The sequence below is a fragment of the Lepidochelys olivacea genome, assembly GCF_965140295.1.
Source record: "Lepidochelys olivacea isolate rLepOli2 genome assembly, chromosome: 8".
Taxonomy (NCBI): domain Eukaryota; kingdom Metazoa; phylum Chordata; order Testudines; family Cheloniidae; genus Lepidochelys; species Lepidochelys olivacea.
Genome location: NC_140418.1, coordinates 104,757,891 through 104,781,748, shown reverse-complemented (window position 1 = coordinate 104,781,748; position 23,858 = coordinate 104,757,891). Strand labels below are relative to the sequence as shown.

Here is a 23,858-nt window from a genome sequence, read left to right as displayed (position 1 = left end):
TGATGGGACATGCATTTTTCTTGCTTTACCACATTAGCATGAAACCAGAGCAACTGATTGGATATATGGACCAAGGATAAGATTACAAAAAAATCTGAAGTTTGACTCTTAAATCCATATTTAGGTGCCTAAATAAGTGATCTGATTCCCCTCCCCCCTAAAAAAGGCTAGTATCAGCACCTGTTTCAGGGGGAAGGAGGGAGTATGTAGTCATAACTGGATACCAGTGTCAAGTCAATACTTCCCTAAAGAAATCTATGACAAAGGTATACATTTAGGCAGAGCTCTAGATGACCACAAAGCAGGAAGGCATGATTGACAGCTCTGTAATGTGCATGGTGATCTGTTATATTGAATAAGTAGCTGCTGTTGGTTTGGCGCATATTTGATTTTTATTTCAAGGTTTCTGTGGAAAGGGCAGTTGGTAACTGTGATGAAGCGGGACTGTTCTTAATGTTTCCTCTGAATAGTGTGGGGGTGCCTCAGTTTCCCCTAGGCAGTTCTTAAGTATCTAGGTGGAGGGATAAGGGTGTATGATCGTTGCAGAGCCCTAGAGGGAAGGTGTGTGCAGGGGTCTAGACACAGAGAATGGCCAACACCCTGTCTTCTGGCAACTGATGGCCTGGGCCCTTCCCCCCTGCAAGGTGAGAGCTAAAGGGTTGGAGAAAAAGGAATCAAGTGACCTCCGGGCCCGGGAAAGCAACAAAGCCCCGAGGAGGGGGGGGGCTGGAGAGAGTTTCAGTTTGGGGCTGGCTGGGGACATGGAGTGAAGGGCAGACGTGGTTGTCTGGCTCACTGCCCCACAAAATGGACCCAGCTGAGGGGTCCTGTTCTCTGCACCTACAAGCTCTGTTTTAAACCATGTTCCTGTTGTCTAATAAACCTTCTGTTTTACTGGCTGGCTGAGAGTCACGTCTGACTGCAGAGTTGGGGGGGCAGGACCCTTTGGCTTCCCCAGAAGCCCGCCTGGGCGGACTGGCTGTGGGAAGCACACGGAGGGGCAGAGGATGCTGAATGCTCCAAGGTCAGACCCAGGAAGGTGGAAGTTGAGTGAGCTGTGTGTCCTGCAGACAGGCTGCTCACAGAAAGAAGACTTCCCCAGAGTACTGACTGGCTTCGTAGGGAGCAGTTCCAGAGCATCGCCCGGGGACTCCGTGACAACTCTCTGTGTCCAGACCCCTGCACACACCTGCCCTCTAGGGCTCTGCAACAATCATACACCCTTATCCCACCACCTAGATACTTAAGAACTGCCTAGGGGAAACTGAGGCACCCCCACAATATTTAGAGGAAACATTAAGAACAGTCCCGCTTCGTCACAGTAACTACCGCTCTTTAACGTCACCTCCAAATACCAATACAAGGCAGATGCTCCCCTGCAAAAACCCCTTGAGAGCCAGAAACTGGGTAGCGAGTATTTCCACCACTTGTTTTTTGTGCAGCCAGAGAGTTGTACAAAGAAATAGAATGGAACGGAACCTGGCTCATAAGGCGAGGTGTGAACTGCTAACAAGCATGCTTACCTGCAAGAAGTGCTGTCTTACACAGAGCAGCCTTGAGAAATGGGGGAAAGGAAAGAGATGAGTGGAGAATGTGAATTTCTGGAAGGTGTGGACGAGTTGTTGACTTTCATGTCCAAGGAGGATCACTTTTAAGATAGTAAAAAAGGAAAAAAAAGAAAGCACAAAGATTCCAAGATTGCTTTGTCCATGGAGAGTTCGTAGGATCTGACTCAGCACTTGGTCACACTTTTATATATTTATAATACACTTTTATATCTGAAGATTAATCACATGTAAAACTCTTAACATGTTTCCATGCACTGGTTAGGCCTCTGCTTTTTAGTCACTGTTTCCAGTGCCCTCTAGTGGCCTGGGTGAAGAACAAAATTGTAGCACACGTAAATAATTCATTAGGGATCCAAGCTGTTGGTTTCAAAAGAGTAGGTGGAAAATTTACTAGTAGATATGTTTAAAAATCCCTGAGATGTTTTTTCTTGCTGCAATCCTAATCCATTTCTCTCTAACACCAGCTGGGTATGACTGTAGCTTCACAGAAGGAAGCGTTAACTGACTGGCAGGAGCTTGGTACCTTGAAAAGTGCATCTCCTCCCTATGGAAGCTTTTTGGTGCCAGGGTTGAATGCCACCCGCTCAAAAGCCTATATTCAGTTAGAGGACATGGATGAAATCCTGCTCCCAATGAAGCCAAATGGGAATTTTTCCAAGACTTCAGTGGAACCAGGATTTCCAACTGTATATTTAGTGACTAGGAGTCGGGACTCCTGAGTTCATTAACCAACCCTGCCACTGCCTCACTGTGTGACTTTGAGCAAGTTACTTAACTTCTCTGCCTCAGTGTATCCATCTGTAAAACTGGCATAACCACACTTTTCTCTATGGTATCTCACAGGAGTGTTGAGAGTTAGACCAATAATTAATGTTTTAAGTGCTTTGCAAAGTACTCACATTGTAGCAATTACTAGATAAATGTGGCAAATAAGAAGCCCTAATTGTTCTTAATCCAATTCCTCAAGCCCTAGCCACTGAAAGTGATATTTGTTACAGGCTACAGAGAATTCTCTTGGAAAAAGATGATTTTCTAGTAGTACTATGCCTTGGGGAGAAGGGGGAGCAGTGATTGTTAAAGATATCCTTGCTAAGGACTTGGATGTAAAGGAAACTAGATTCTGCATGGTTCCGTTTTTAATTTCAATCAAGAACTGGATTTTCATCTTTCTGACTCAGATTGTCTTTTTATTTCACAGGTGGATGGAAAACTAGTAGCAAGAGATGCTGGACACCCCCTTTATCCTTTCAATGACCCCTATTAACTACAGTAGATTGGGCATTAGAATAGGACTCCATGCACTCGTTCCCACAGTAGTTGTTGCCATTGTTTATCAAAAATCTTTCCGAATAAAATCTGGTGTTCTAAATATTAGGCTTCTGTGGGTTTTCCTATACCATAGTATATTACATGTAATGCATCCTCTTCCTACAGATGATGTAATACCCACATCAGCGCTCATGAGGCTTATTATAATACACTGCATGCTCGCTGCTACGATGTTCATGCTGGTATGATGTTCATGGGGGGAGGACGAGGGACTCTATATCATGAAAGATGACCGGACTCTGAAAAGTAAAACTAGGATAATACACTAGTTTTGAATTGGGATATGTGCATAAAACAATTTTTAAGTCTTTAGGCCAAGTGTGTGGATTAAAACTGAAATAACGGGGTTAGTTCATATAATTATCTTATTTCTTTGGGGCTATACAGGGGCCTGTAAAATCACTTTTCCTTCCCTGGCTTCATTTGCCGGTTATGGAAAAATAAATGCACAGCATGGCTCTAGTTCATCCCCATTCCTACTTGATGCTCAGTTTCAAATCTAACAAAATTCCAGTTGTCCTGTCCTGAAAGCTTCCCACCTCGGCAGCTTCTGAAAGAACTTTTCTGGAAGCTTTGCCTATCTTTTCACCTAACCCAGACTCAGCAGCAGCTATCCAATTCAGTTTTTTGGGAGGATACTGGATTAGTTCCTAATGATACCACAGGTGCAGCTAGGGCCTGTTACAAGGTCCCTTCCAGCTTCTTTACTGAGTACTAGGATTCTCTAACCTAGAAGATGCTGGATTGGGAGTCAGAAGAGCTAGGTTCTATTCCTGGCTCTGCCACTGTCCTCTAGCATGACCTTGGGCAAGTCACTTCCTCTCTATGCCTCCTTTTTTGTCCCCCCCCCCCTTTGTTTGCCTTGCATGTTAGCTCTTCAGGGTAGGAACTATCTATCTTCACAAGCCTCCTATAATCTCTGTGCCAACACTACTGAATGCTTCTGCTCAAACCTCCCTAGGAAGGGCCTGCAGAACTTTCCACCCTTGCAGCTTATCCCTGAACCTGAACAGGGCTCTTCCTTTCAAGACTGTCTCTGGAAGTCTAATTCCTTCTTCAGATGTTTTATTTTGGGCTGGTTATCCCATTTTTCCCTTCTTGGCTCCCAAGCCTGATTTGTCTTTTCACTCCAGCTGCTATCCTACTCCTAACCAGGCCAAGCTATCCCTTGTTCTCAGTTCTACAACTGAACTACTTCATTAATTTCCCTTATTATTTGTACGGAGCAGCATGGTCTTACGAAGTAAGCATGGGACTTGTATGCAGTAATTCTTTACTCGCTAATACCATCTGACACTGATTTCTTCTACAGCCATGGTGCAGTCATTTAACTTCCCTATTTAGTTCTGCCATCTGCAAAATGGAGTTAATTTATAATGCCAGAGACAGAGCATTATAAAAGGACATGTTGGCCTGGCTTGTCAAACTTAAAACAAAGGGCTGCCTTAAATTTTTGATAAAAGATAATGTTGGGTTTAACAAATTTTGGGGTCACACAAATTCATAGATTTTTAGGCCAGAAAAGGTGGGAAAAGGGACCATTATGATCATGTAGTCTGACCTTCTGCATAACAGAGGCCATTAAAGTTTCATCCAATGATTGCTGCATTGAGCCTAACAGTTTGTGGTTGAACTGGAACGCATCCCTTAGCAAGACATCCAATCTTCATTAATGTAATTGCTAAGAAACCAGACATTTTCTTTAGCAAACAATTGTAGAAGTTGAAGATGAAGCCATACTATTCCTGTTCTGTGTCTTCTTGACTTCAAGCATCTCTGTTTTAATTATTGTTCTAGGTTAATCACACATGGATAACACATGGATAACTATTAAAATGTGTACTCATTGCTGATTGGTAAAGTACTAATTTCTTTTATTGATTCTTCTCTTTGCAGATATTATAGTTGAAAGCACTATGTATACTGTTCTTTAAACACTAATATCTTTCCAAGGAAAATGGTTTTATCTACATGTATTCTTTCCCTTTTTTTGGTAATTGTATGCTCTTAAAGAATTTGTTCAGTGTTTATGGCTTGACCTAGATGTAGAAAATTGCAAATACCAGAAACCCAATTAAAGCATTTTTAAAAAGCTATTACCCCCACCAGTACCAGGTGCTTCAGTGGAAAATGCAAGGAATACCATATTAGATAACTAAAGAATAAGCAGCTCATAGACAAATTTCTTCCTAACCCAATCCGTGAGAGATTAGTTTATACCCCAAAGCAGGAACGCATGTATTGATTGATAAATATCTGTGAATGTTCTCTGTTCCTTTTTTGAATTGTACTAAATTGTTGACATAAATTATACCTTGAGGCATTGAGTTCCACATGTTAATTATGGATTGTTTGTGTTTAATTTTTTTCCCTTTGTATTGGATTTAAATTTTCTGCCCTTCAATGTAATTGTTCTTGGATTATGCAAAAGGATAATTAAGAGTGTGTCCTATTTTTCTTCTCTATCATTCACAATTGGTCTACCTCCATCATGTCTCCTCTTAGGCACCTATGCTTTACGGCTCTAATTGTCTCCTGGCACCTAAAAACTCCAAACCTTTCCAGTCTCTTACTCTTCTCATTGGGAAGTCAATGCTTCTAACCCTTTCTGTTGCCTGTCTCTTTATTTCTAAGCTATCCTTTTTGAGATAGGATGACCTGAACTGGACGCAGCATTTCAGAGAAAGGTATAGCATTGATTTATATGATGGGATTATTTTAATGTTCAGCTCTATTCTTTATGCTTTTTAAAACATTGTTTACTTTTTATGACTGCTGTGGCCTATTGAGCAAAATATTATTGGTCTGGGGTAGCAGGAGGGCTCTTCAGCTTGGGAAGGGTGGGGGCGTATACTTTGTCTAAAGGGCAGCACCAACAGTCCTGGCACTGTCCCTCTGAGGAGTTCACACCCCCTTAGGCTGGGTAGCACCCCCGCATCTGTTTTAGCACGTTTTGACTGCGCACACCTAACTTCCACTTTAAAGCAGCGTTGGAAGTGCCTGGCTTGTGCTCCCACAGCTGGTGGAGGCCGACGTTTTTGGGAAGCGCCATGGGGCAGCAGCAGATCCCCTTACGGGGGGCCTGCAGCGGGAGGGCCTAGGCCAGTGACAGGGGGTGTGCAGAGTGGACGCGAGTCCCGCCACAGGGGTTGTGCTGAAGGAAAGTGCACAGTGCAGACCTCAGGAGCAGGGGGCCTGGGGTGCAGGCTCCCAGGAGGGGCTGGGCCTGCACGATGCACTGAGGGAGTCCGACGGTGGAGGCCGCAGGGAAGATGGCGGCGGCCGCAGCCCCTCTCTTTTCATCGTCCGTCCCCACAGCGGGCCAGTTACTGCAGAGTACCCCCGCCTTCCGAGTATGTTTCCCAGTATGCTCTGCGGTCCGTGACTACATTTCCCAGCAAGCTGTGCGCCAGTCTCCAGACTACCTTTCCCAGCCGGCCGTGCGTCGGTCAGGCGGGGGCGCGCCTTGGGGACTACGTTTCCCAGCATGCCGTGCAATCCCGGGTTCGGAGGGGGCCGCGCTCGACGGCCGCGAAGGACGCTGGGAGCAGCAGTCCGCGGGGCTTGCGCGCGCCGCGAGGCGGGTCTGGGGCGTGTCCTCGGGGTATATAGGCAGCCGGAGGGGCTAGGGGCTGCACTCTGCCGTCGTCGCCCCTGTCAGGCTCCATGAAATCTGCTGCCGCCTGTGCTGAGCTCGCCCCAGGCCCCCCGCCTAGGTACCGCGGCACGGGCTGGGCGCGCCAGGCCGGCTTCGCTGTGGGGGGCGGGCCGAGCGGCGTGGGGGGGAGCCGGTGTGGGGGGAGGGGGCGAGTAGCGCGGGCCGACCCGCAGGGCCGTGGCTCCGCGCCGCTGGGGCGAGCAGTGACGGGGGCGGCGAGGAAGGGGGGACGCTGGGAAAGGCTGGGACCTGGCCCGGTTCCCCTCTGCGCGGCGCCGCCCCCCCCCCCCCCCGGTGGTACGTGCCGGCCCTTGCCCGGGCGCCGCGCGGGCCCGTTCGGAACGCTGGGGGATCCCACGTGACTCGGCCCCGGCCTCCGCCATGTTGGTTGGGGGCAGAGGAGCCCCACAAGGCAAACCTGCCGCGGCGCTGGGGGCGGGGCTATCCGCGTCACGTGCCCTCGGCCGCTGCCTGTGAGCGGCCGCCGTTGGGGTTTGGCGCCAAACAGGGGGCGGGGGCGGACCGGGGAAAGGCGGGAAAAGGGCCTATTGTCTCCATGAGGGGCGGTGCCCCCTGAGGGAGCGAGGCCCCGCCCCGAGCGCGGGGCTGTGTGTGGTGGAGGGCAGTCACTCCCCCCACCCCCAAGCGCTGCGGGGGGGGCTGGGGCCGTGTTGGGGGGGGCGGGGAAGGTGGCTGCAGTCACCCCGCCCCATGGTGATGTTTGTGTCTGGAGGCAGTGTGTGGCCGTGATTGCTCCCCTCAGCTCGGGGGTGGGGGGCATGGTACTGTCTCCTCATGGGGTGGGAGGCCCCATTGTACCTACCTCGTGTAAACGTAGCCATTAGCCTTGGCTGTGGGATGCCAGGTCTGGCCCTATGGCTTCCACTCCTGTGCCAGGCCTGGCTTTGATAGGAGCCTGGCTGTGTGACTTCCTCATTGTGAAGATGCCTCAGCGCTTGGCATAGCCAGGCGAAGGGGTTGGGGGTTGTATAAGTGATTAACACCAGTGGGCTGAGCCTCGGATACCCCTTTATATGGGGTACCTATGATCCCTTTTCTAGAAGTCAGGAGTTCTGAAGGGCAGACTTTAAATCCAAGGCCGGGGCGGAGTAGGATTTGGAGTTCAGGGGTGTAGGCACCATACCCACAGGCCACACAGACATCTCTGTACTTGCAGCCCCAGGTACGGCTGTAGTTCTCTACAAAATAACTACCCTAACTTGTACAGCATGGGTTAGGAAGGCTGGTTTAGTAGGTAGGGCACTGGAGAGCTGAGTTCAGTCTCATCTCACCTAAAAATTTCCCATCTGACCATATATGAGTGAATGTGTTCTGTGTTTCCATTCCCCACCTAGACTAATACGTTCTTATCTCTGTGTTGGGATGATAAAGTCCAGTAATAATTGAGATACTGTGGTGATAAGAGCTGTATAAGTACCTAGATAGTATCCTGTGTCACTGAAAGGGTTGTCTACATACAAATTTTTATGTAATCTGAATTGGCTTCCTAAAACCAAATTGGTTATTTTGGTGCAACTCTGTTTAGATGGGTTTCAGAGTAGCAGCCATGTTAGTCTGTATTTGCAAAAAGAAAAGGTGTACTTGTGGCACCTTAGAGACTAACAAATTTATTTGAGCATAAGATTTCGTGAGCTACAGCTCACTTCATCAGATGAAATTAATTTGTTAGTCAAATAACAAATTTATTTGTTAGTCTCTAAGGTGCCACAAGTACGCCTTTTCTTTCTGTTTAGATGCTCTCCTTTGTTTGAAACCCATGAGTGTCAAACCACAAAACTGCACTAACTGCTTTAACTAAGCTGGGTTTTAAATTGTGCAGGTAGGTAAAGGTAAACTGTGTAGCCAGGCCTAAAGAAAGGCGCTGAGCCTAACTGAATTGTGTATACAAAGCAGTATGCCTTCTTAGCAAATCTCCACTTAGAAAGTGCTGTCCCCTCTCCTTAGGACATACTCTGGCTATTAGGACTCAGCTCCATGTGGTCCTGTTGGGTGATGGTTCATGGTGAAGAGGGCACATTTTGTAATCCCATCTTCATTTCACCAAAGGCCTCCACCTTCACTGAGCCAGAGGTAGGAAACAGGCTGCACTGGCTACCCTAAATACTGTGCTCTCTTAAGGGCCATTGTCACATTAAGTTCTTCTGACAAAAACCTCAGATTATTTAAAGTGAAAAGCGTTTTTGTGTTTGTGTGTGTGTTTTTTTTAAATCTATTTGCCATCTATACTGTTACACTTGTAGTTTGGGAGGAGAAGTGAACTTTCAAAGTGAGAACGGCACTTGAGTCCACTCTAAGATGATGCATGGGAAAACTTAGTGGCGCCCCCCCCCCCTTTTTTTTTTTGTTAAGCACTAGATGAGATGTTTCCTAAACTCCAGAATAGTGATCCTGTGGGCTAGAGCTAGCTACATGCATGATGCTGGCTTCCTATTTTCAGCTACAAAGCTACCTTAAGATAGGTAAAACATACTCATTATTTCCCATATAAGCAGTTGCTGTGGTTGACCTGGGTGTTATGCAGTTGATTCTGAGTGGGATGGGAGGTGTTCATGAATGGGTGAGCTAGCCAGCAGTCCAAGACTACTACCTCTGTCTTAAAATTAGGGCTGATCAAAATCTTTCAGTCAACTTCTTTTGACAGAAAACTGGGTTTTTAACTAAAGAAACACTTCTGTGAAAAGGATCTGGTTCTCCCTACTTATTTTCTTATTAGACAACCAATAATTTTTGTTTGGGGGGGGAAACTGAAGTGTTGGTTATTGATGAAAAGTCAATTTTCTACATAAATTTCTAATCCGCTATAATTACAAAATGGTCCACAGTATAGACAAGCTTGCAGATACCTATTCTGGAATGTCAGAAGTCTGAAATTGTGCACTAGATTTCTCATATCACTGATTCTGAAAATGTGGACTTCTAGTCACTTCATCACCATTTGGTAACACCATGTACAACACTGCAAATCCATTCTAATTGCTTGTTGAATCTTCAGTTGTAGAATGGAAGAGGAATTGGCTGCTCCCTCCACTTCTGCAGACAAAACTGATAGGTAAGGGATTTGTGAGTTAGCAGGCTAAGTTGGCAAACAAAAAAAAGAGGGTAATAGTGGATCTTATTTCAAATTAATATTTAAATCTGACATTGTGCTTAGCTCTAGATATTAAAGGCTATAGATGTCTCATGTTGCCATACAAGAAACCACAGTTTAGGAATACTCTTCTGCTCCCCCTCTCTGGGCTAACACCAGTTAAGTCCTTATTCCAGAAAAACACTGCATTAACAGCCTGTGATTCCTTCCGCTGGTAGCTGTAGCACAAAAGTTTGCTTTAGTCATGGCTGCATGACAAATGTGTGGGGGTTTTTTAATGGGTGGTAATAGGCCAATGTTCCACTTTTATGCAGCTGAGCTTCCTGTCTTCATAGATCATAGAATAGAATATCAGGGTTGGAAGGGACCTCAGGAAGTCATCTAGTCCAACCCCCTGCCCAAAGCAGGACCAATCGCCAATTTTTGGCCCAGATCCCTAAATGACCCCCTCAAGGATTGAACTCGTAACCCTGGGTTTAGCAGGCCAATGCTCAAACCACTGAACTGTCCCCTTCTTTCTGCAGGACTTTATACAGTTTTCTCTGTCACCTTTTCAATGTAAACTCTTCCCATGTTGGAGTGTTGTATACAAGCCTCTGACTTAGCTGAAGACTGAAAGTTGGCTATTAAGCAGTCTTTCTGGGATCTGCTTCTTGCAGTTAATGGTTAAATTTATTTTAATGTGAGAAATGGAAAAATCTTTGTCCCCTTAGTGCTGGTGCAGATGAAAGTTCTCTAACCATAACTGAATAATCATGTGGGGGGGGAGGGGGAAGGGCTTGCTATTTAGTGCTTCTACACACGTTGCTGGTTGGTGTTTGAGTCTTGGTGGGAAGAGTTTGAATGCTGGATTTAAAGAGTCTGGGAAATGAAATTGTGTGAACAGCAGGAGGCTACAAACCTCCCTCCAGTTTGTACACTTGGAGATGCTCTCCCAACTGTACAGTGTCTAACTCAGCCCGTGTTCTGTAACTTTACAGTATGGATGTGGATGGAGAAGCCAAAAAACTGCTGGGCTTAGGGCAGAAACACTTGGTATTGGGAAATATTCCGGCAGCTGTTAATGCATTCCAGGAGGCTGCTAGTATATTGTAAGTAACTGAACACATTGCTTTTTACTTGGGTTCTTGTTTTGGGTACATCACTGAAGTGAATCAAGCTGAAATGTAGATACTCATCTCAGGCCTAGACAAGCTGTCTTTATAGGTAGTCTGCAAGTATCTGAATATAATTACCAGGAAAATTGAGGATTGTACCATGTCTATGTAGATTTCTTTTGAAATAATACATTTGTGCTGCTTAGACACTTAACTATTGGAGTAGTGGCCTACAGTGCCTCAGAAATCAACATCTCAAGAAACCAAACCAGCCCATATATTGCAAAATAAAGAGTGTTCTGCAATGCAGATCTCATAAGTCTAACCGCTAGAGAAACATAATCTATAAATTGCAAGCAAAGCAGAGGCAAATTGCTTAGCCTCTCGAAGAAAAGAGCATTTAGAACAGAGGACAGTCTTGAAAACCCTCTGTCGGGTGCTCTGAGCAACCAGAACTTTCAGTAAAAACTATTCCAGTTATCAGAAGGGAGAGAACTGACATTTGCCTAAGGGTGGCGGTCACGTGGGAGGTAACCGCTTGGAAATTGACTTTCCCACCCCGAAAAGATTTAAATGTTGCGTATCTGGTAATGTAAAGCTATTTCAAAACATGGTGCAAATAAGATGTACTAACTTTTGTATTTTTCTTTGTAGGGGTAAAAAGTATGGTGAGACAGCTGATGAATGTGCAGAAGCTTTTTTTTACTATGGAAAATCTCTCCTGGAGTTAGCAAGGTATACTAACAAAGACCCTCTAGCTGGCTTGTCAGTCCTCTGAATACCTAGTATCCCTCTTCCTAGATTTTGACAGTTTAAGATGATACTTTAATTTCTTTATAAAAGGATACAAGTGGCGGAGTACTTAGATAGAAACAACTAAAAATGTTAGTTTGGAGCCTTTGGGATGAAACAACAGTTAAATGTAATTGCCTCTCTTTAAAAATAAAAATTTAAATGGGGTAGCTGTACCTTACAAGTGGGGAATGGGTATTAGAATAAGGGGGTAGGTCATTGATAGAACACTTGAACTCAAGGAAAAATAGGAGAAATATAATATGGAGGACAGGGCAGGCAAAAGGGAACTGTTCTTACCTAGATCACTAGCAAAAGTCTAACTGGAGTTATAGGGCATCAGTCCATCTATCTGAAATATTTTTAGAGCATCATCACCATGTTCTCTTGCCACACAAGTATGGCATGATGCTCAGTATCTACTGAAACCAAGAGTCTGGCCTGGAATAGGAGGCTTTTGCAGGCTAGAACGGGTATAGTAGAAGACCTGTAGGTGGGAGAGGTGCTAGGTAGAGCAGTCAAATGGTATGTTCCTTTGAGCACAAAATGTATTCCTTGGTGCTTGTGTGCAGCTGACTTGCTTCTATTTTTCTAGAATGGAGAATGGTGTATTGGGAAATGCCTTGGAAGGAGTGCAAGTGGAAGAAGAAGAAGAAGAAGGCGAAAAAGCAGAAGATGACTCAATGGTAGAAAATGCTGATAACATAGATGGTATGTAGAGTTGTCTAACCTGCCATAGAGATGCCAAGCTGTATTGCCTTGTGTAAATATTGGACCTGGATTCTTTACTTTGCTTCCCTAGATGATCTGAAACTTTGTACCAAAACTTTTAGCAGGTGGAAGAATCTTGTTCTATAAATTTCCCAAACCTAGCTAAAAGATTTTTATTTTGCAAGAAACTCTTCGTTCACACTAGCTTTGAGTCAAGGGGTCACAAAATTTGTCAATTGTGAAGCATTACACTCAAACTTCCTTTCCTGTTCTAAGCTTTCCAGCCAGCTAGGACTGCTTTGTGCACTTGCAGCAGTACAGTGGCATGTGGTATCATTCGCTTAAAGTTGGTCATAAGGGAAGAATTTATTTTGGGTCAGACTCACCAAACTGTCCTCACTTTAAAAGTTCAAGGGCAGTTTTCATTCTATCATACATTGCAGAGGATTATTGCACAAGGAGTTTTTATCCATCTAGACAAATGGATTTAACTTGGCATTTCTTGCTCAGCTGTGACTAAAAATGCTAATGCATAAAACTGTATATTGCTTGAGTGGTCACTTACAAGATTGTAGGATCTCCCAGAGTTTGTTGCTTGGGACCCAGCTTCTTTAGATTTCAAAAGGAATTGAGTTTAGGAACATGTGCTACACACACACACGTTGGAGGGTCTGAGGGTGGTATTTTCAATTTCCATTAATGCTTTTATCACTAAACTCGAAGAAATGTTTATGCTTCATCTTCCTTAACTATGTAGAAGAAGCAAGGGAGGAGTTGAGAGAGCAGGTATATAACGCCATGGGGGAAAAGGAAGAATCCAAAAAATCTGCAGAAGAGTCTCCAGTACTGAATGAAGCTGGGAAGGAAACAGAAGGAGAGGATGTGGAGATGGGAGGTAAAACAAGAGAAGAGGAAGCAATTGCTGACGTAGAGACGAAGCTTAAAGAGAAGGCAGAAGAGCAGGTAGAGGCAGATATGCAGGAGAAGACAGTGGCAGGAGAGCAGGTGGCAGAAGCCACAGAAGAGCGGGTAGAGGCAGCTATGGAAGAGGAGGCAGTGGCAGAAGCCACAGAAGAGCGGGTAGAGGCAGCCACGGAAGAGGAGGCTGTGGCAGAAGCCAAGGTAGAGGCAGCTACAGAAGAGAAGGCAGTGGCAGAAGCAGCCATGGAAGAGCGGGTAGAGGCAGCCACGGAAGAGGAGGCTGTGGCAGAAGCCAAGGTAGAGGCAGCCACGGAAGAGGAGGCAGCGGCAGAAGCAGCCACGGAAGAGCGGGTAGAGGCAGCCACGGAAGAGGAGGCAGCGGCAGAAGCAGCCACGGAAGAGCGGGTAGAGGCAGCCACGGAAGAGGAGGCAGCGGCAGAAGCCACGGAAGAGCGGGTAGAGGTAGCTATGGAAGAGGAGGCCGTGGCAGAAGCCACAGAAGAGCAGGTAGAGGAAGCCACGGAAGAGGAGGCCGAGGCAGAAGCCACGGAAAAGCAGGTAGAGGCAGCCACCGAAGAGGAGGCAGTGGCAGAAGCCATGGAAGAGAAGCTAAACAAGTCAAAAGAGGCACTGGCCTCAAAAGAAACATTGTTTGCAGCTGGAAATGCCACTACACCTGCAGAGGGCAAAGAGCCAGCTAATGAAATAGAAACTGAAGAAAAAGTTGAAGTAGCTGTTAAGGTAGAGAAAGAGAGAGATGACCTGATGGAAGAGGGAGATGGTGCTAAGGTAGAAAAAGAAGAGGAGAAAGATGACCTGATGGAAGAGGGTGAAGGTAACAGGGATAGGAGAAGTACTTGTGGGTGGATTACTTGATGGATTTGACTTGCTAACCAGGGGTTAAAAGTTACATTTCCATTCAGAATTTTCTGTTTGCCATAGACTAATGGAAGGTCTCAAACAAGGGGCACTTGGATATTAAAATCCTCCAAGTAACTGGCTTCAGTTAAGTTTCAAGGAGCAGTGAATAGTTTTAGTTTCTGTCTAATGCTTAACTAACTGCAAAGCAAAATCTTTATGTGGATATCATTTTGGGGCTTCAGTGGTAATGTTTGGAAAGCATTAACTAGGCTGGTAGAGAATACTGAATGGATGTCCACTTGCATGTATCTGGGTTTATTGCACTAACCTTCAAATAATTTGAACCACAAGTTGCCTCTGGTCCTAATCTCCCATTCTAGACAGTGGGGCAGTAAAGTAGAATCCACTGAATTGATACATATAATAGCACGTCTCCTTGTTATGAGAATTTGAACTCTTCTGTGGAATCTCAGTGACTAAAGAATGAACTTCATTGTGAAACTTAAATTTAATATGATAGGCTTTAAAATTCCATTGTAAATTGGTGCTAGCTAATACAAGCTTCTTCCTAAGTAGCTTTTCATGTTGTTCTGCTTCATTTAATAGCTGCTTAACTGTCCTAACAAACCAGAAAACAAACTCCATATGCTTTCCAAAATAACATACACTTAGACTTTAAGAGGCTATAAATCATCACATAGTATCTTGATTTTCCAACAATCGGAATGACTGCATGCTTGTACCAGTTGAGCTATTCACAGCCTCATTTAATAGTGATCGAATATCCATGCAGTCTCTTAATTTCCTTAGCAACCTCTGGACAATACTAAAGGCATTTCTCATGTTGAACATAACAATGGAACTGTCTGTACCAATCACAAAGAATGTAATGTAGCTACACTGTAAAGCAGTGGCTCTCAACCCTTCCAGACTATTGTATGCCTTTTTGCAGTCTGATTAGAATATAAATATTCTACTTACATTTCAATGTATAGTATATAGAGCAATATAAACAACTCATAGTCTCTATGCAATTTTAGTTTGTACTCACTTTGCTAGTGCTTTTTATATTGCCTGTCATAAAACTAGGCAAATATCAAGATGAGTTGATGTACCCCTTGACCTCTACATACCCTTAGGGGTATGTGTACCCTGGCTGAGAACCACTGGTGTAAAGTATCTTCAATTACCATACATTGTGCAGGTAGACCCTTGTATTCTTTCTCTTGCCGCAGACTCAGTCTGTACCCACAAGAAAAATAGTTCTTAACTCTTGTTTCCCAGATGATAAGAAAAAAAGCCCACTGATGTCCATTTATTAACTTTGGAAGTGCTTATTTGACAACCACATCGTGGTCTAATAAATGTCTTGTCCTCCAGCCTCAAGTGTTGGTCACGTTTGCAGAGGTAAATTATCTAAAAGTCTCTTATTAGGAAGCTAAACACCTAGTATCTTTATTCTCACTCTAATCAATTACATCTCATACATAGAAACTTGGTCTGTTTTTGCAGCAGGTATGCCATTGCCAATGTGGCTGTTGAATCTAGCTCTAGTTATGGCAGTTACCACTGTTGACCTCCCACACCTATGTTCTTTTTGTCAAAAGTAACTGGCTTCCTCAAGAAAAGTAAAATTTGACCAGCTCACAGGCTGGTTCCAGCTTCCAAACAAAACAGAACCTTCTTTTTCCAGATATATTTTGTATTTGCCACGCTGGCATAGGATACCAATCCTGGTGTATAGCAAGCTTTCCCATCCACTTCCCTTATGTATCAGATGGCTTGTGCCCAAAAGTAAATGCTGGCCGCCATCCCCCCCCTCCCACTTCCCCAGGTTCCCCCCCCCCCCGCCGCCCCGACTTCCCATTGCTAGGATTAATTATGTAACTCTACATTTAAAGCACTTTGCTGCCCCATAAATTCACAAGCTGAACTGGCACTGCAAAATAGCAAGTTGTCTGAATTCATAAGCAGTTTGCATTTGAGTTTTAGACACAGCTACCACACATCGGGTGAGAAATACTATCTTGCTGAAAACATTTGTGACTTGTAGGATGACATACCAGTCATTGGGTGACTGTTTATAACTCCATTGACTTCACTGGGAGCTCCCATGGAATACATCCGAATTTAGCCCTAAATAAACTTCCATTCTAGGCAGCACTAAGTCAGAAAATTTAATGTTAAACTGCTACTGTAGAACTAGAGTAACTAATGTGTTGAGCACGGTGGGTAGTGCAAAGGCTGCAATGTCACTTTGACTGTTCCAAAGTTGCACATAATACTCATCACGAGAAAGAGGGGGATGCTTACCTCTAAACAATTGAACCAAGCAAAATAGATGGTTTAACAGTGTATAGCAAATATCATTATTCTCCTCCACAAACTTTCCTTGCAGAAACAGAAGGATCAGATGAGGAAGATAAAGAAAATGACAAAACTGAAGATAATAAAGAAAATGACTCGACCGTTGAAGATAAGGTGAGCTCTTTTAACTTGGAGGATGATGTGTTCTTCCAAATGAACTGAGAACTAATGCTTATGGCATTGGTTAGATCCAGGCACAGAAGTGTTCTATTCCTGACCTCAGGTCCTCATCATATTCTGGTAATCCTAAAAGAAAAGGAGTACTTGTGGCACCTTAGAGACTAACACATTTATTTGAGCATAAGCACCTTTGCAGACACTTCACAGTGAAACTATTACAATAGGTATATTTCTGGTAGTCTTGGGTATCAAACTATCCTCACTCATGAGCTAATGCCCCCAAGGTTATGGTATTACACTTGACCTACTTTGCCTTCTCAGTCCTTGCCTGACTAATACATTTGTGAAGTGTGTCTGTGCTGTTGCGCGTTTTTCTCTGGACCAATAACTGCACTCTGGCAGCCAGTGCAGATACAGATTGTACCAGACTGCAGTAGTCTCACAATGACCATACTTCAGCATCACTATTTGCAATACACAGCTTGTAACACCCATCTGATTCTTCACTAAAGGATTATATCCCCCTCTTTACCTCCACACCTTAATGATTTGAGGTAAAGTGGATTTGACAGGGTTGGGAAGGAAGGAAGTAGTTCTAGCAGCTCATGGATGAGCCTCTTTGGACCAGTTGCAGCCAGTCAGCATAGGGATATGTATAATCACTAGCTCATGGGGACACTGTGGCTCTCCTGCATGCCAGTGCAGGGATTGCATAATTTGAATTTTAACTATGGTGCTGTAGCAATTCAGCACACCTATGCCCTGACTTAAAGGACTTGCTTAACATGGAGTTTCTCAACCCATGGGTTGAAACGCAAAAATTGGGTCACCAGAATGTGTCAGTGTCACAGAACTGTCTGGGCTCAACTCTCCACAATAGGTGTTGTGATCTGGTGCACTGGGTTCCAGCATCACTCAAGTTTGGCCCCTCTCTCACAGTGATACGCTCAGACCAAACCTGAGCAAAGTCGTGACTGCCTAGAGTGGGGAGCAGAGCCCAATCAGTGCAACAGGACACAAGCTGAGAGGGAATGATTGGTGTCATGTTCTCCAGTAATATTGTCTGCCCCTGGGTGTGTGTATGTGTGCACTTTTTTTTCTGGAGAGTTATCAGCTCACCATACCTCTGCCCTCCAGTTCCTTCTTCAGACCCCCTAAGTCCTTCACTGAACCCCTAGGCCCCCTGATCTCCCCCTTATCTCTGGGCCTCGTGGGCCATGTTTTGGCAGAGATGTCTTGGCTTGCTTTACCCTCCCTCCCCAGTTGGTGGGGTTTTTTGCCTGTTCACATCTGGCCAGAGCATCTGGAATCTTAGCTCTGAGCCCCCTGCCAGATGGAACCCTGTGGGGCCAGTGTGTGGTCTGGGGGCATCTTAGGGTGTGATAGTGGTGTCTCTGGGTTGTGACAGGCCATCAGGGTTGACAAATGGGTCCTGACCCAAAAAGGTTGAGATCCTCTGGTTTAACATACACCATGTTTTAGCAGACCACTACACAACTGCATTAAATAGAATTTCTTTACCCCATTGTGTTGGTATTGCCATTTGGGTGTAATGGATTACCTTGCTTTAACAACCTTTATTGAGATTTCGCTTTAGCTCCTTTATCTTCTAATTCCTGGTCCTCTTACTAGTAGTATCTTAAAATTAAATTGTTCCAAGGTAATGTTGACAGAGGTTTTCAGTAGTATTCAAATGACTGTAAATAAACTGAAGATGTGAGATGTAGTCTTAAACAGAACCTGAAATCAAGAACTCAATCTTGAGTCTCAACTAACTTGAAAATAGACTACTTTATCATCTTGGGACAGTGACAAACGAAACCACTTACTATGGCTTTGAACTTTAAATTCATGATGAGCACCTTTGCTACATTGTTACACATTGCTTCACTGAGACAAGTCTTCATTTTTAAAATAAAATTAGAATATAATTCTAGTCTTTTCAGGAAAGTGAAGAGGATGAAGTTGGAAATCTGGAGCTGGCTTGGGATATGCTGGAGTTGGCAAAAGTAATCTATAAAAGGTAAAACTTTACACTTCTTGATTTGAGTCGGTTAAAAAATAAAGGAACTTACAGGAAACCACTGGGGAGTTGGCATAATAGAGGTGCACTAGCTAAAGAGGTGGAAGCCTCTGATCAGGGTTTTTATAGCTAACTAACTAAAGTTTTCTTGATTTAGACAGGAAACAAAAGAAGCTCAGCTCCATGCTGCTCAGGCTCACCTGAAACTAGGAGAAGTTAGCATTGAATCTGGTAAACTATCTGTCTGAAATCTGATTGTATGTAAAGTGCTGCAGTATTAAACTGGCTTAACTTCTTGCTAACTTTCACCCCATCTCACCCACCACATAGTTATTTAAAACAGTCAGAGGTGATTCAGATTGCTGGAGAGAGAAGATAAACTTCAGACCACATGGGGGAGGTGCCCAGAAGTTTGAATAGTCTTGGGACAGATAAGGGAATAAGCCAATTACCTGCCAACTAAATTCTTGAGCAAAGTGGGGGAAGGCCATGTTGAGCCTCAATTTGCTTTCATTGCTGGAATAGGAATAGCAGTGGCTTGGAAATAGGCTTGTACACTATAGCTGCTCTTGAATGTGGCTCAAGAAACTCTAGGAAATGGAGAATTTTTTCACCTTCAGTAGTAGGCGAGAAGCCCCACACACCAAACTGCTGTCAGAATGAGATGGGGGAAGAATACAAATTGAGAGGATGTTGGGTTCTAGAAATGGGCAGACTCCCTAAAACACTCAAGTTGGCTTCTTGGTGTTCTTGAATGCAGTTGCTTAATCCTGAGACTTTTGCCTCATCTTGAAGTCTGCCTCTCCTCTTGAAACAATGTAGTTCTTTATCCTCTTTGCCCCTGTTTTCTGTTTGACTAGAAAGTGATTTCAGACTGAATTCACCTGGGAAGGTTCTGTGGGTTAGGACTGCAAAATTAGGGTTGAGCATACGCCACCTCTGTAATATCAATGGGGGAATTGCAGTTTGAGGGTGGAATTATCCTTGAGCAGCTTTATTTCTTAATGTTAAAATTATTTATAATTTATTTCTTAAATGCACTCTTGGCCAATAGTCTGTCAATGGTATGTAAAATAATCAGAGTGATATAATTTAGATAGAGTAAGAAACTGAACACAAATACCAGGTCTGCTTTTGTCTCACTTTCCCTGCTTCACCTGTATGGAAAACACGTTAAAAGTAACTGTCTAAATCACTGCTGAAATGTGGGGAGAGGATTGGGCAGGAAGTATAACACTAACTCCGGTTGAGTGTCCCTTTAATTGTTAGCATCACTCAGTGAGGCAACTGCTTTCAGTTCATGCAGAATCTGAGAGCAGTCTATGGAATAAATTAGATGGGGAGACAGACTGGTAACTTTGTTTGTTTGGCTTGATACTTATTAGTTGTATTTGTAAAGGTTTATGGCTTTTCTGTTGTAGAAAACTATGCACAAGCTATAGAAGAGTTTCAGGCATGCCTCGCCGTACAGCAGAAGTATCTAGAGGCCCATGACCGCCTGCTAGCAGAGTCACACTACCAGCTGGCACTGGCATATCACTACAACAGCCAGTTTGATGACGCAATTCTGCAGTTCCGTAAATCAGTAGAAGTCATTGACAAAAGAATGGGTAAGTAGACTTGCTAAAATTCTAGCTCAGTGGTTCTCAAACTATTTTATTCGTGAGCCCTTTCACATCGCAAGCCTCTTAGTGTGACCCCCCCCCCTTATAAATTAAAAACACTTGTTTATATATTTAACACCATTATAAATGCTGGAGGCAAAGCGGGGTTTGGGATGGAGGCTGACAGCTTGTAAACCCCCCCTCCCCCCAGTAATAACCTCATGACCCCCTAAGGGGTCCTGACCACTGTTTGAGAACCCCTGCTCTAGCTAGCAAACTGGTTAACTGTCATAGGAAAGCTGGATTGAGCTGAGGTTAGCAACATGGAAGCACACTACTCTCCACCGTTCTCTGAATGGTCTCTAATGAAGGCAGGGTAGCTCAGGTGCCCTTGCCTGTTGCATTGTTCGTTTAATAAACTGCTGACAACTTAAACCTGTCATCCTCTAGTGATGCTGACTGAACGAATAAAGAAAGCAGAAGGAGGATCCACTGAAGATGAGAAGGAGATCGAAGAATTAAACGGACTACTTCCTGAAATTAAGGAAAAGATAGAGGATTCAAAGGAGTCTCAAAAGAGTGCAAGAGTAGCTGAACTGGCTTTGAAAGCAACTCTGGTTAGCTTTTAGTTTAATTACTTTTCTAGTAAGTTGCCATTAACTAATGGTATAGCTGAAGGAGAGCAGAAGAGCCCACAACAGCAGGGTTGGCTGTACTGGTCTAGAATTAGTGATTGTCTGAAAATGACTTACCTTCCCATGACCAGAAGCTGTTAAATCACTCAGAATGAAATATGGCTGACTTCCCTTTGACTTTGAGGGGGGAAAGCATTGGACTATCACATGTTGCCACTTAGCTTTTCCCTCTTGATTAAGCTACCTCTTATTGGACAATCAGCTGGCTCTCAACAAAGAGGCTAGAGGAGACAGTGACATCACATGCCAGCTGTTTAGCACTAAATAACCAGAAGGGCAATGCTTTTTGGCAAGGGTTTGGGTTTTTTGGGCCAGATGGCAGTAGACTAGAACTGGGTTACAAATACAGCCTAGTTTGAGAATCCTAAATTTGGTTTAAGTCTGGTTCAGCATCTGGTGGTGGCATATATCCTGAATAGTTGTATAGTGTAGCCAACCTTTCTGAAGGTGCTTCTACACTGAAGACCTTTCTAAGGCAGGAGAACAATTAAGTTCTGCCTGCCTAACTGATAGGCAACCTGTTTGCTCACTCACTGTGAAATATCAATTTGTTGGGTTGGTATAAATGTCTACAAACTGGGTGCTTGGTACAAGAAACAAAATAACCACAACTGAAGATTAAGTACTTCATAATTTTACAGTCAGAATTGATTTGGTTAATGTAGATATAATAAATCACATCAGAGAGAAACTAAACAAACCTATTAAACCCTAACTTAATTCATGGTATAGCAGGAACCATGGATTTGTGCGGTAAAGTCCCAGCATGCTGTGGAGCTCAGAAATACAACTGGAAGCCAGTACTTGGTTAATCACTATGGCTTCTTTCATTTTAGGTTGGAGGCACTACCTCCAGTTTTACACAGAGTGAAGAAAGCTGTTCCGTTTCCACGGTAAGTGAAACAACTCTGAGTTCAGGCAGACATTTAAGTACTACTAAATTGGAAGGTTTTAATGTTTGATGTCACTTACATTACAACCTCTATCTTGTAATAGATTCCAGTAAGAAAGCCAGCTGATGGAACATCCCAGTGTGTTACAGACATCTCTCATCTTGTCAGAAAAAAGGTGTGTCCAGATATATAGCTATTTGGACAAACTAATATAAAACTACCACTGGCTTGCACTGTGTCTCATTTGATTTCTTGGCTAAACAAAGCCTTTAACGATCACTGTTATGCACAGAACAAATTCTAAAAAAAAAAAAAGGAATACTGCATAAAACTCCTTTCCCCTGGGAGCCAATCAGTCTTCCTGGAGAGTAGCTTTTGATGGTTCCTTTGTATGCTTTACAGCACTCTGCTAGATCCACACTAGTTTAACTTCAAAGCTGAATTGTGTGGGTCATGTAGGCACTTCTTAAATAAGTGCTCTACTCTGTTGAGGCCCTGCATGAAGGAGCAGGGTAGACCATAGATAAAGGGCAAACAACCAGGCTGGGTTGGGTTCCCTTATTTCCAAGTGGAAATGGAGCACTGAAGTTAAATAACAAAGTAGCAAAGCCAGTCTAAATGTCTAGAATTCATACTTCTAATAAAATCTGACTTATTGGAGTAACCTTAAGGGAAACTAGTGTTTGGTTGTAGTTTAACATTAAAGGGTGTTCTCATTAGTATTTTCCTAATCTAAATCAAATTTCACAGCACTTTTCATTTGCCTACTGTATGTACTGTTATGACACACCATGGCTATCTGCATTTTGTCACACCAGCATCTTTCAGAGCAAGTTTGAAACATCTGCCCTCAGCTCTGAAGCTTAGATCAGATGTCATGAGTACTAAAAACAGAAATTTAATCTAGAACTAGGATGCTTTTCTGCCAGGTCATAATGAAGGATGGCAAAAATGAAGATAGTATCAGAACTAGTATCAGGCAGTTTCCACGATATGCATCTGAGGAAGTGAGCTGTAGCTCACGAAAGCTTATGCTCTAATAAATTGGTTAGTCTCTAAGGTGCCACAAGTCCTCCTTTTCTTTTTGCGAATACAGACTAACACGGCTGCTACTCTGAAACCAGAACTCTTACTGTAACTAAACTCTTATGCCTAAAGCTTCAACTGAATCCTAACTCCTGACTCTTTGGTGTGACCCCTCATAACTAAAAGTTGAATAGTTAATGAACAGTGACATCTAGACGCTAATTTTCTTAAGTCTTAAATTTTTACATAGTGAAGACTAAACAATTTTGTCTTCAGAGGAAACCAGAGGAGGAGACTCAACAGGGAGACAATGAAGCTAAGAAATCTAAACCAGAACCGGCTGTCAATGGTGGTGGTGATGCTGCCCCCAGTGGAAATGAGGTTGCAGAAAAAATGGAAGAGGAGGTGGGCAGTTGAGTCAGAATTCTGTGCCATGTATATTTCCTTCTCTGTTCAGGCATACCTTTCATGCCTGGTACATCTAATGCTTTATTACCTTCTGGTTTAAGACTCTTCTATAAGGAGCTGGGGAATTTGCCCAGTTCAGCAGAGTGCATGTTACACACAAGATGTTTAGCCCTTAATCATTTGGAAAATAACTTGGAGTTCAGTGTATTAAATTACAGCTGAGCTAAAACACAGAATTCTCCTTTCTGCTGAAGTATTGGTGTGCAATGGAATAAAGCCTGTTTGATTTTAAGTAAAAGGACACTCAGGCTATGGAACTGTCTATAGAGTAGTGCTTGGTTTCTGTAATTACCGGTGAAATGTAGGTAACCAGTCAATGCAATTCTCCAAGCTATCAATTTATGCACCAACTGGTAAAGCGTTAACTGATGTGGAACATATAAGACTGGCTCTTAACAAAATTCATTCCTCTCTTTCAGACAGAGAAAAGGCCACAAGTGGAATCAGGGGCTGCAGTTGAAAGTACAGTATGATAGGTCTTCAGCATGGACCACTCCTCTCCTCCCAAGGAGAATGGTTTTGTATATAGTGTATTTTTTCACTTTGGCAACTTTTGTATGACTTCAATAAAGATTGTAAGCAAATGTTTCAGATTTTGCCTCAGTAAGGGTGAGTC

General features: G+C 43.7%; 2 protein-coding genes across 7 annotated transcripts in view; both read left to right on the top strand.

The window, feature by feature from the left end:
- AKR1A1 (aldo-keto reductase family 1 member A1) overlaps positions 1–2,937 on the top strand; it is a 43,978-nt gene extending 41,041 nt beyond the window's left edge. For both annotated transcript variants that reach the window (XM_084636881.1, XM_084636880.1), the window contains exon 9: positions 2,767–2,937. In XM_084636881.1, coding sequence (XP_084493007.1) covers positions 2,767–2,832 — 66 coding nt within the window. In that variant the 3' untranslated portion in view covers positions 2,833–2,937. The remainder of the gene's footprint in view (positions 1–2,766) is intronic.
- A 3,518-nt stretch (positions 2,938–6,455) lies between these two features.
- On the top strand, positions 6,456–23,835 carry NASP (nuclear autoantigenic sperm protein). Of its 5 annotated transcripts, none has more exons than XM_084636876.1 (16): positions 6,500–6,613; positions 8,521–8,646; positions 9,569–9,625; positions 10,645–10,755; positions 11,416–11,496; positions 12,149–12,264; positions 13,022–14,020; positions 16,445–16,527; positions 18,480–18,556; positions 18,714–18,787; positions 19,978–20,166; positions 20,611–20,777; positions 21,692–21,748; positions 21,852–21,923; positions 23,051–23,179; positions 23,662–23,835. In XM_084636876.1, the coding sequence occupies exons 2-16, from the start codon at positions 8,576–8,578 to the stop codon at positions 23,713–23,715; spliced, it is 2,337 nt and encodes a 778-aa protein (XP_084493002.1). In that variant the 5' UTR covers positions 6,500–6,613; positions 8,521–8,575; the 3' UTR covers positions 23,716–23,835. The 5 variants fall into 5 exon arrangements, with proteins under 5 accessions (XP_084493003.1, XP_084493004.1, XP_084493005.1 ...); XM_084636875.1 differs by having other exon boundaries at positions 18,471–18,556; XM_084636877.1 differs by lacking the exon at positions 8,521–8,646 and having other exon boundaries at positions 6,456–6,613; positions 18,471–18,556.
- Positions 23,836–23,858: the final 23 nt, after the last annotated feature.

Coding starts and splice junctions, on each gene's coding strand:
- NASP (XM_084636875.1), top strand. CDS start 8,576: ATGGTGAAGAGGGCACATTTTGTAATCCCATCTTCATTTCACCAAAGG. Junction 12,265..13,021: donor AAATGCTGATAACATAGATG/GTATGTAGAGTT, acceptor TTAACTATGTAG/AAGAAGCAAGGGAGGAGTTG. Junction 18,557..18,713: donor GCAAAAGTAATCTATAAAAG/GTAAAACTTTAC, acceptor TTCTTGATTTAG/ACAGGAAACAAAAGAAGCTC.